Source organism: Lycium ferocissimum, chromosome 8, assembly GCF_029784015.1.
Source record: "Lycium ferocissimum isolate CSIRO_LF1 chromosome 8, AGI_CSIRO_Lferr_CH_V1, whole genome shotgun sequence".
NCBI classification, from domain to species: domain Eukaryota; kingdom Viridiplantae; phylum Streptophyta; class Magnoliopsida; order Solanales; family Solanaceae; genus Lycium; species Lycium ferocissimum.
The window spans coordinates 69,399,384-69,411,829 of record NC_081349.1 but is presented as its reverse complement, the minus strand read 5'-3'; the positions used below and the strand labels follow the sequence as shown (position 1 = coordinate 69,411,829).

The window sequence follows — 12,446 nt, the reverse complement described above, 5'->3', positions numbered from 1 at the left end:
TGCGGCAAGTGGCAATCATATCACATACCATGTTCTCACGCCTTCAAGTGTTTTATCACAATGGGAAAGAACGCCTCCTCTTACATGGTGAGGGTATACGGTTGAAAATTATGCAAAAACGTATCTTTGGAAGGTTCTATCCACTGTAGTGAGAATTATTGGCCACTAGATCTATTTTCAATGTGGTTGCAAATAAAGCATTTATCCGTAAATTCGTAAAAGAATGCATACTCACGTATTCATAATGAAATGGATGTTCCACCGGGGAGATACACTCGAAAATGCTCATTTTGCAATTATGTTGGTCATGATAAGCGCAAGCGTGTCCCTTACGGCATAGTGGTCAAACCACATCTCGCGGTGGAAGTACCTCTCGGGGTGGAGGAAACTTTAGGTGGAAGTACCTCTAGTGGTGGTGGCACATCTCGCGGTGGTGGCGGAAGATCAACTCAAGAGCATTAATTGATGTATTAAATTAAGTATTAAGTTTTTTTCAAGAATGTTGTGGTTGTATTTTTAACATATCATGGGTTTCTTATTAATGAATGAATTAGTGTGTTAAGTATTTTCATCTACTCAAGGTTATGAATGATGCAATTTAATTAAGTTTTTTTTTTTTTTTTGCATGAACGCCGCCATTTTGACTAACTTTTGATTAATTATTAATGAACAAATTTAAGTATTCGTAAAGAACTTCAAGCTAATGTCACCGATCCTTGAACGAAAATGGCGAGCACTTTTCAACCTCTAAAACGTGTCATCCGAACTTTTTGTGTATCCTTGATGTGTTGATCCTACCTAATTAAACGCACAAAAATAAGTAGGGTTCTATATAAAATATTAAAATTTCGGGGTCCCAAGCATGATTAATCTATGGTCAAAGTACGTTAAAAAGCGTAACGAAAGAAGGGTTAACCAAAAGAGCGAGTGAAATTAAAAAAAAGAAAAACACTATAGCTAAAGAAATTCTTTGCGCTATAGAGTAACGAAGCCGTGTCCGTTAACACTTTTAATAATTCTTTGCGCTAAAGGCATTTTCGTAACATTTTTTTTTGTTGGGGTATTTTGGTCGAAACTGTTTTTTTTTAGGGCATTTTGGTTCGGTACCCTTGACTCACTTTACCCATTATCTCATTCTTCCCCCACAAAAAAATAAAAATAAAAAAAAAGTACGTATATATACATATTAAGGAGAAATATTTACGAAACGTGACGATAGTTTTCTATTTACAAAACATAATATTACAAACCTTATACAAAACATGTTTTTTTTTAAATAAGTATTTATTTATTTATTTTATTTATTTTTTCGCTCAAAAATTTATGTATGAAATGTGTATATCTCGCTCAAGACTTAAAAAGTTCGCTCAAAATTTAGTGTATGCAAACGGTATGAAAAATATATGAAATGTGTATATCTCGTTCAAAGCTTAAACAATCCGCTCAAAAAAGGGTATGAAATTTGTATCTCGCTCAAGGCTTAAAATTTCGCTCACATTTTCATGTATAAAGTTTAGATTAGATTTCTGTAAAATTAATACAACGATAACAATATTGTATACAACTTTGATACAACATTCAAAACTTAAAATAATAGCCCAAATTTTTTGTGTATGAAATGCAAAGTATATCTTTCCTCGGCCCGAGAGCGAGGTCCAATGATCCTTTTCGCTTAAAAAAGTTACTCAAATTTTGTGTATGAAAAACGTATGAAATGTGTATATCTCGATCAAGGCTTAAACATTACGCTCAAAATTTTGAATGGTATGAAATGTGTATATCCCGCTCAAGACTTAGAATTTCATTCACGTTTTTCGTATATAAAGTTCATATTAGGTTTCTGAAAAATTAATACAACTACAACAACATTGTAACAACTTTCATACAATATTCAAGGCAGTGGCGGAACCAGGATTTTCGCCGAGGGGTTCAAAATATAAAAAAATAAACATATGAAGAAGCTTAAGGTGATTCAACATCTACTATATATACATAAAAAAATAATTTTAACCTTATAAAAACAGTGTTTTTTTCCGCTGAGGGGGTTCGGATGAACACCCTCGACTCTATTTGGCTCCACCACTGATTTAAGGCTTAAAGTTTTCGCTCACAATTTTGTGTATGAAAATTATATTAAAAATTTCGCTCACACATATACATTTCATACACCAAAATTTGAGGTAATTTTTCAAGCCTTTGAGCAAAAATTTTTTTTTTTTTCAAAAAATACGAAAAATATATAAAATTCCATTATGTTTCATAAAATATCGTTTTGTTTTATAAATAAGAAAAACTATCTATATATTTTGTAATAAAGAATCTTAAGTAGATATTCTATATCATTTTCCCCAAAAAAAAAAAAGTTTCTGATGGAAAAAAAATGAAAATAATGGCCAGTTTTGAATCCTCTCAAACTTGATGAACTATGTCTTTAAAGAAAACAGCAAAAAGGGAAAGACAATAAAGTCAAGTCGGAATGAAAAAAGGAAAAAAGAAAAAACTGGGCATGAAAGGTGGAGATATTCAATTTCTATGTGTAGCACGACAACATTGGAAAATAAGCAGAGAAAACAATACTCGTATGACTTGGTAGAAGGGCCCACCGGGTTGAGGTGCAAACAAATGGATAAAACGGACCCACATATTAGAATGGTCCAGACAAGGACATGCGGTTGTCGTCGTTATAAACAGTTGGGGCACATGCTTTTGAATTTTGCACTTGTCCTATTTGCCGCTTGACCGTTCAACTGGTAAGATATTTTAATAATTTTAGTAATATCATACTTATGTAGAATTTTATAGTATGATGTAAATATTTTATTTTACTATACAAAATTTATCTATAATTGAGTAGTATTATTTAATTTTAAATCAATCCAAGTTCCAACAGCTGTCGATAAATCTCGATTTTTAATCAATTCTTTTTACCCTTTTGCTGCATCCTGCCGTTCTCCGTTTAGAAACTGATTTTTCTATTGAACTTTGTCACAAAATTTTAACTCTTCTTTTAATTTTTAATTGTAGATGTATTTTCTTTCTCTATATGAACCAACAGGTGTCTTTATACCATATGTCTATTTTACTTCCTAAATTTTTAACTTGTACTTTTTAATATCTTCATACTTTTTCTTCTTTCTTTCAATTTCTATTATTTACCTCACCTACATAACAAAATATTTATAGGCCTGGTCTACCTCCCTTTTCCTCTCTCCGCAACTCGATCAGTTTCACCTTCGTGAGGGAAGAGAATTCGCGACTTTTGTAACACAAAAAAAAAAAAAAAAAAAAAAACACATATATAGGTTTCACGCATTAATTTAGCGCGTGAAAGGATCAAATCGCAAAAATAAAGTTTCACGCTTTCACGCACTGTGTGTGTGTGTGTGTGTGTTTTTTTTTTTTTTTTTTTTTTTGTGTTACCTTTCAAATCACTTTTTTTTTTTTTTTCATATTTTGGGCAAAGATTAGTCATGTTTCAAAACCCCAAAATATCAATATTTTATATAAAACTTAATATCTTTGCGTACAATAATGTCGGCTCATTACATCAAGTCCACCTAAACGTTTGAATCGTCGTTTTAGGGGTTCTAAAGTTTAAAGTAAGTTTTGAAACTTGTCATATTTATAGGGTTTTGATTTAAGTGTTTTATTATATTTAAATGTACAAATATAAATATTTGATTTAATAATAATTCATCCAATACGAGAGATTTATTCTAATTAAAAAATAATTCATTTCATTTAATTACAATACTAATTCAAAGCAATACAATAATAAATTACAATAACAATACGGTCTTCAAGTTCTAGAGGCTCTATTACTTTGAGACGTGCTTGTACTACCATGATCTTGTTGCCCACACGAACGCTTGTCATGGCCATATTGCTTACATGTAGAGAGCACTTGTGAGAGTAAGTTCTTTCACTAACATCCATTTGATTGGGTCTACGACTCCGTGAGTTAATGCCCAATTTCCCGATGTAATCCTTGTTAGCAACCATCGAAAACGGCTCGTTTGCCCAATAAGCCTCATTATCAAATGGGTGGAATTGGCTAATATGCTCTAAGGTAGCGTGGACCTTGTATTCCCCCGCCACATAACTTGTTACCATTTTTCTCATTCTCTCGAAGCATTTGACAAAGATGAGAACACGGCATGTGGTACGTTTGCACACTTACCACAAGTGCATATTCTTGTTGCCTTATAAACGGTATGCACGTTCCCACCTTACCGTTGTAATAACCCATCCTAACTTCATACACATGTTGAATTGGGTCATACTTGGTCATTTGATGATGCTCACATTTTTTTCTATAATGCTCCATATTTTTTGAAGCGGCTTTGGCATCCATGTCCGCCGTCGGCTAATATCGCTCCGGCTTCGCCTTGTCCTAACCACAAATCTCTCCACAACTCGCTTGAAAGTCATTCTCACCATTGTGGTGACGGTAGTCCTCGAGCGATTTCAAAGAAGCCATGAAGGACTCGAGCCGTTTGTTGCGAGCATGCCCCATATTTTGCCTCCATCGGATTTAAGCGTCCATTTTTCAACTTCCGAGCTTTATCAACCAAACGTATGCGGGTTCACTCACCGCCCGATCGATCCATTTTTGCGGCCCATTTTCGTTGTTGATGCTCCATCGTGTACCCCCCCCCCCCCCCCCCCCCACATCAATTTGTTTAGAGTGTCATTGCAAAACTTTGATTGCAAATTTGCCTTCAAGTTGCCTTAAACAATAGCGATGGTAAACAAAGGGAGGTTGCCACCCTGGTAAATTATCCATATTGGGCAATATGCCTTTATGACAATCGACAAAGACGCATATGCCGCACGATCCTTAATAACATGAGTTTTCAAATTGGTCAAAAGATCCCCATGTGTCGTTGCTCTCGTTAGCGGCAATTGCGAAAGCAAAGAGGAAATATTGACCCATTGGCATCCATTCCTATTGCAATTAGGAGCTTGATGTCGTAGGCACCATATACATGCGTACCATCTATGGATATCACTTTGGTCTCAGTGAGCAAAACCATCAATGTGTGGTTTGAATGTCCAAAATACGAAGTTAAAGATTTTACCCTCCATAAGCCTCCATTCTACAACAGTACCATGATTAAAATGTTGTAGAGCTGCCATATACCTTGGCGGCGAATTGAAAAGAAATATGCCAATTTTCAAAGACCATCTCAAAAGCGCGTCTACGCCCGAGAAATTCCTTTCTGTTGCTTATAGTTTTACTATATACGGTTTGAACGTTTCGAATACAATATTTGATGGGGAACCTGCACAAGTTTAAACAAACAACATTTAGTAATGATCTTTCAATTGATATAAGACATATAATGTACTAGGTAGGATAAGTTACCTTGGCGTTTCGGCAATGTCTTTAAGTAACACTTGAGCAATCATGTTTGTATCTAAATTATAATGATCTCGCTTCGATTTTCTTCCATATCACAAGTGTGTCTTTCGAGGAATTTTGTGATAGCCCACATACCATCAAAGCTTAACAATTCCCCAAAGCAACCACTCACGATTTTCTTGATACCGTCGTCTACAAACTAGTCTCCATATCTTTGTGTTTGACCGATCAACCTTAAACTTCCTCATGTCCTTAAAATAATAAATTTTGACAACCCGTTGCAATGCCTTTTTGGATGCGAAACAACATTCCCTTTGCAAGGTAGCATCGATTTCTCGTTGAGATCCTTTGGTTCAATCCAAGTTTTTAGGCGACTATCATCATCTTCTCTTGTGAAGACAAATGCATCATCACGACCTGCGCAGTCGTCAAGATAAGGGATATTGTTAGAATGCCACTGAATTGGGCTTTCAGAAGTTGTGTTTTCAGCCATCGGTGGTGGTACGTAGTGGTGCATTGGTTCTTGTTGGTTTTGGCTTTGAAGAATATTGTTGGTCATACCAACTTGAACATCATCCTCATCTTCATCATCGGTTACCTCTGCATTATTAGCTATTTCATCGTCATCACTTGATGATGACTCATAATAATTAGGAAAATCTTCAATATCAAGTGCATTCATAATAATTAGGAAAATCCTCCTACACAAAAAGTAACATATTTTAAATACCAACCATGTAACATCATATATATATATATATATATATATATATATATATATATCAAGGTGATGAACTTACCGTTATTCATAAGCATTGTCATAGTGTGGAGAATGATCAACTCCACCGAATCGAGAGGATTGACCAACATCCATATTTGGCATCACCGGCGAGTTTTGAGAATAGTTCCTATAAAGATTTGAAAACTCGGTTATTTACCAATTCATACAACAAACACGTGCTATATATATATATATATATATATATATATATATATATATATATATATATATATATAATGTGAAAAATCCATATTTACCAATTTTCATTGTAAGCTTGATTAAATTGCTTAGATTTTCATGCACTTGACCACTCAAAATGTCTCCATAAGAACTAAAGTCCCCATACGTGTTACCATGAATGACTTAAGGGACTCTTCTCGAGGTATCTTTTCAACATACATCTCAAGAACATTAATGAATACTAAATCACGATTGATCCCAAATAATCACTCAAAGATTCATCACCGTTGATATTGCATGCCATAACGCACTACACCGTTTGATCTTGTTTGTGGAGAATAGTTCCTATAGTGAGATTCCAAACTCGCGGTGTAGTTTTCATTCCAATTCATACAACAAAATTTAAAGTTGTTGAAAATTTAACATGGGCTTTTGATTTGATACTATAATAATTGTCCTCGATGATAAAATCCCAAAATAGTTTATTTGAAGCATTTTGAGACATTTTTTCCATGAAGTTTGATTATTTTTTTTAATGACTTGTAAGACTTAGACTTATGAAATTGATGAGTTTTTCACTCGTCAAGCCTTCAAGTTAAATAGATTCCTGAAATTGTCATGCGTGGTGTGTTGTCAAATGTCATTGCGCATTAAAATGGTGCGCAATACAAGTCGTATTAAAACGGTCCCCAATGTATTGTCAAATCAACCTTTATGAATAGGCCGAAATTGACGTGGTGTGTTGTCAAATCAATACTTACGCTGCGCATTAAAAGACGGCAATACAAGTCGTATTAAAACGGTCAAATAATGCGGTAATGTATTGTCAAATCAAGCCTTTTCAACATAGATTCTTGAAATATCAAGAACATTAATGAAATTAGTGCGTGAAAGAAGAAAATCGTGCGTGAAAGGTAGTATAAGTTTTTGCACTTTCACGATCCGTGCGTGAAAGAGCATGCACTTTTGTTTAATCCCTTCCCCAACTTTTATTTCATTTGTAATTAATATTGTTTTTTTTAACCTATTAAAATCACGTTTTTTTTCCATACGTCGCACGAGTTATTATTAAGATAATTAATTATCATTAGGAAAATAATAACATAAAATATACACTTTATTTACAACTTTCACAATCGGGTCCACAAGTGGGAGCCTTTAGAGTTCGGCTAGGGTAACCCCACCACCACCACCATCATCTCATCCCCCTTCCTCCTCTTAATCCGTACATGCTCTATGGCATGATCATCCTTGCTTCCCTTCCTAGTGTTCATAACATAATTGGGAAATGACGGTGGGCGGTGGGGCCGGTTCATAACATGGCTCCTCGTCAATCTCATCAAATTTAACAGATTTAATTTTGAAATAACATATAAATAATTTAGTTTGATTTACTATAATGAACTAATTAATAATTTTTTTTTTATTTTATTGTAAAAATCAAACTCGTGTGTCAACGCCTCCGAGATCTGGTGAGAGGTGTTATATCCCGTATTTTGAAAATAATGAAACCACTAACAACAAGAAGCCCGAGATTTTGAGATTTTTTTTATATTCTAGGCTTAAGTCGTGTATGGTTTTATTGGGATGGAAATATTAAAGAAACAATTGGGGTCAAATTGTATTTTGGGGAAAGTATTCAAATTTTGGAAAGGGAATTATTTTATGAAAATGGAAAAAAAAAAAAAAAAAAGGGAAAATTAGGGGCCATGTGGCCGGCCAATTGGGTCATGGGCCATGGTGTGTTGGTAAAATATGCAATAAAAGATGACTTGTGGGATCATTTTCATCATGGTCACATATAGAATTTTCAAGAAACTTGGAGAAAATGAAGAGAGAATAATGCAACAATGTAGGAAAACAAGACTAAGAATTGATCAAGAAAAAAATAAATTCTTCAAAAACTTGCTAATTCAAGGGTGCGTAACGTGGTGTTGTTGTTTTGGACAAAGCTCGCTCGTTTTCTCTAGCGACCAACTTTGAACAAGTTAAGAGGTTGAAGAAGAAAGGTGAGTTTAATCTTGTTTTCTTGTGTTATAGATGGTTTATATGTGTTGTTGTATACTAAAAAGGGAAGAAATTCATGTTAGGAGGAAATATATGGCCGTCATGGTAATCAAGCCGTTTATGTGTGTTGTGGTATAAGCCATGTATTAATGTTAGTTAGCATGTTTTATTTGTTGTGGTGTGAAGAAAAGAATGAAAATCCTCCCTAGGTGTGGCAATGGGTCGAATGGCACTTGAATGAAATTGTCGTTAGTGTTTTCGTTGTCGTCGTTATGGATTTTATAAGGAAAAATGCAAGTTTGACGACTTAGAATAATGTTATGTTGGTTATGGGATGACTTGGGAATTTATGTGGATTTTATGTAATTTCTACATTTATGAATATTGCGTTGTTAGTGTGTGGATTAATGATGTAAATCATGAACTTGGAAAAAGAAAGTGTATTTGATGTTGTTCTTGGGTTTGGGGACCATTTCGGGTCCAATGGAACAATATTTGGATTGATGGAAAAATTGTATGAATTTTCATATTGTGCATATAATATTCTGGTTTATTTTTTTTTTTTTCAACCTATTAAAATCACGTTTCATTTTTTCACCGAGTCCCGCACGAGTTATTATATATGTATATATATATATATATATATATATATATATATATATATATATATATATATATATACATATATGATGATCTGATGATGTGATGATTGGGGATTTGACATTTGAACATTCACAATCGCATATGCATATGATTACCTTACATGATTACTATACATGGGACATGACTTTATTTACCGAGTTCCCGAGGGCTAGGCCGTTATATGTGCATAATGACTTGATGATATGATATGGATATACATGATATACGATTCAAGGTAAGTTTTGATTTCCTAAGTTCTATACTCCATCCCCGGTTATGTTCCTCCTCTTACATACTCGGTACATATTCCGCACCGACCCCTTTCTTCGTTTATGGCAGTACCGCCGCCGGTTGAGGATCCACTGCTTAGGCCATCTATCTTCGGGAGTGCTCCCCGATTCATATATTTTGGTATATACACTTTGGGAATATGTATGTATTTATGTCGGGGGGCCCGTCCCATAACATGATTCCGTCGTCAATCTCATCGTGGACAGACCCGTCCACGTACGCGTATGTATATGTTGTGTTTGGGCGATCCCACGCGCGCGGCGGCCGGTCCGCATGTATATATAGGTTGTTTAATTTGTGGCCTTTGTTGGTTTTTTACGCGTGCGGGGTTAAACTAGTCCGTAAAATAAAGGAAACTCCGCCGAAATTTTTTAATAATTTTATTTGAAATATTTTATTGTCAGGTTGGATACTTGGGTGTGTTTGATATAATTTGAGATGTGTCGATAGATGCGTTTGGGTGCCGAGATGGCACTAGTCGTGAGGGGTTGGGTCGTGACAAGAGGGCTCCTGAGCTGGCTCCTCAACGGTCTCTTGAGTGGGCCCCGGTGATGGGTCCACAGGCGTAGAAGAATGAACCTGAAATAATATATAAACAATTTAGTTTAGATTTATTCTAAAATGAACCTGAAATAAATAATTAATTAATAAATTATTTTACTTTATTGTAAAAGTCAAACATGTGTGTCGACGACCTCCTGAGATGCCTGGTAAGAAGGCTCCTGAGCGGCCCCCAGAGCAGGAGATGCAGATGGTGCCGTATCAAACACGAAGTCCTCGAACATGGAGTCGTCGAAGTCCAGATGTAAGCCACCCTGTAGATCACGAACCGGCCGCTCACCCTGTGGATCACGAACAGGTGGATGTGGAAATGAAGGCCAGGGCACATAATCTGAAAAAGGGTCCGGCGTATACAGAGGTGTCTGTGAAGTCGACGGCCGGGAATGAGAAGTCGATGGGATATCTGTAGTCGCCGGCCGGTAAGAACTCGGCGGGATCTCTGAAGCCGACGGAGCCTCATCACCTCTGCCAGCCCTACCACCTCTGCGACGGCCACCAGCTCCTCGGCGACCACGACCACCGTCGTCCCGGGCGGGGCACCGGGAACACGCTCGTGGAGATGCTCAAAGTTGGCGTGCCTGTCCCATACCGTCGCCCCGGCGCAAGCTCAATCATCCGTCTTACATACTCCGCTGTCTCGGGGGCCTCTGTACGTGTAGTGCTCTCATAGCGCATCGTTTGAACGGTCCGTACCTGCATATGTTTGCAAATATTAACAATTGAATAAATTTGTAAAGTAGTACATAAGACGAAGGTTTAAGTTTAAGACTAATAAAACTTACCAGCGCCTCGTACGCTCCTGCAAGAGCTACATATCCCAGGCCATCTGGACGACGCCTAGAGGGGTTGCCAATAATGATGTGAGTGATCCGCATGTACCACTCCATGTACACATGGATCAGAGTGTCATGTCCGACCACCGCTAGGCTCGTCATCCTCACATCCCAACTCTGGACCTGCTGCTGCATATGGAGTCGCCATGTATCATCGACGTCCGCACGCTCGTCCCTCACATAGTGGCCATGCTCCCAATCCGTAGCCGCGGCTATATTTTGTACATACCCAAACTGCCGTAACATGCGGTCGGGCGTGTGATACTCAACGATATCCATATGTATCAATGGACACCGCGACATCCATATGTGCTGACCAGCCCTACAAAACGCCGGCAGCTCATCCAAAATATGATCATACGACGTCCATATAAAAGCCTGTAAAAAGAATTGAACTAGTTAACAATAAAAGACTAAAATAGTAGCTATGTGGTCTAGCGTGTGGATCCAAAATATGAACATACCGTCTGCGCCATCATGCGGTTTAGATGATCCCTAAACGGGAGAAGGCTGTGGTGCGTCTCCGTATGTCGGCGTACGCCTCGCGACCATCTCCGCATGTATGGCATCGGCACAGTAAGATAGTCAGCGGGAGGGTGAGCTGGTATGGGCTGAAAAGGTCTCAACCTAGTCCACACCCATATCTGATATAATCATTTAAAAAATATTTTATCAGTCGTCATTTTAAAAAAAAATATTTTGTGTTTAATTACACATACTTAAATATATTACCTGAAGGAGCGAGCAAAATGCAGGGACCTCTACCCTCGTGCCCATAGAACATCGGCAGAATACATGTCGCCCAGCATAGCAGCGCCCCAACTATAACATCCTATCTCAGCAAGATCGTCGATATACCGAAGATACCTCAAGCTCACATGCAAACCCGAAGTGTTCAGGAACAGGATGGCCCCAAATATGATGAGTAGGTATAGATGCGCACGTCTGGTCGACATCGCCCCCGAGGCGTGTCCTCTCCAATCGGATGTCGCATGTTTGTGAGGCGCGAAGTGAGCATAAAGGGTCGACAACAAAAGCCGACTCTGGCCGGAAATATGATCATCCAGAGTCGCGAAACCGGTGAGCCTAGTCAACTCATCCCGCAAGGCGGCGGCGACAGAGGCTCCTAAATATATAACGGGCGTCCATCAACCTGTAGCCCATAAATGACCTCCACATCCTGAAGGGTAATGGTAGCCTTACCGATGTGGAGATGAAATGTGTGCGTCTCCGGTCGCCACCTCTCAATCAATGCCGTCACTAGCGACCTATCATGTTGTAACCGACCAACTTCGACGCACTGGCAGATACCGCCCCGACGTAGTATATCCAGGACACGAGGATGTGGGGGGCGAGCTGCTAAGATCTCCCATGCTGAGTCCCCTAATCGGGTACGGACCTGAGCCTCAGGCTGCAGGTCGGATGTCTATATATTTTGCGACCTATGCTAGGGCTGAAGATACAGTAACTCTCAGTTGAAGGGCCCCGGATCAAGAGGGTGGTGATCCATCTGTTTTACGTATTTTAAATCAATCATTAACAAGTAGTATTAGTTATGTAATATTTTATCAAAATTTTTATTAAGGATTGTGGTGACCCATCTGTTTTACGTATTTTAAATCAATCATTAACAAGTAGTATTAGTTATGTAATCTTTTATCGAAAATTTTATTAACGATTGTGGTGACCCATCTGTTTTACGTATTTTAAATCAATCATTAACAAGTAATATTAGTTATGTAATCTTTTATCGAAAATTATATTAAGGGTTTTCAATCCTAGCTAC

The 12,446-nt window shown here is 37.5% G+C and overlaps 1 protein-coding gene across 1 annotated transcript; it reads right to left on the bottom strand.

The window, feature by feature from the left end:
* Positions 1 to 9,740: 9,740 nt before the first annotated feature.
* Positions 9,741 to 11,447, bottom strand: LOC132066563 (serine/threonine-protein phosphatase 7 long form homolog). The gene is made up of 6 exons (XM_059459858.1): positions 11,393 to 11,447; positions 11,125 to 11,304; positions 10,610 to 11,038; positions 10,406 to 10,520; positions 9,962 to 10,158; positions 9,741 to 9,845 (listed from the first exon to the last, which is right to left on the bottom strand). Exons 1-6 carry the CDS (start codon positions 11,435 to 11,437, stop codon positions 9,741 to 9,743), a joined length of 1,071 nt encoding a protein of 356 aa, XP_059315841.1. The 5' UTR covers positions 11,438 to 11,447.
* Between the last annotated feature and the right edge of the window lie 999 nt (positions 11,448 to 12,446).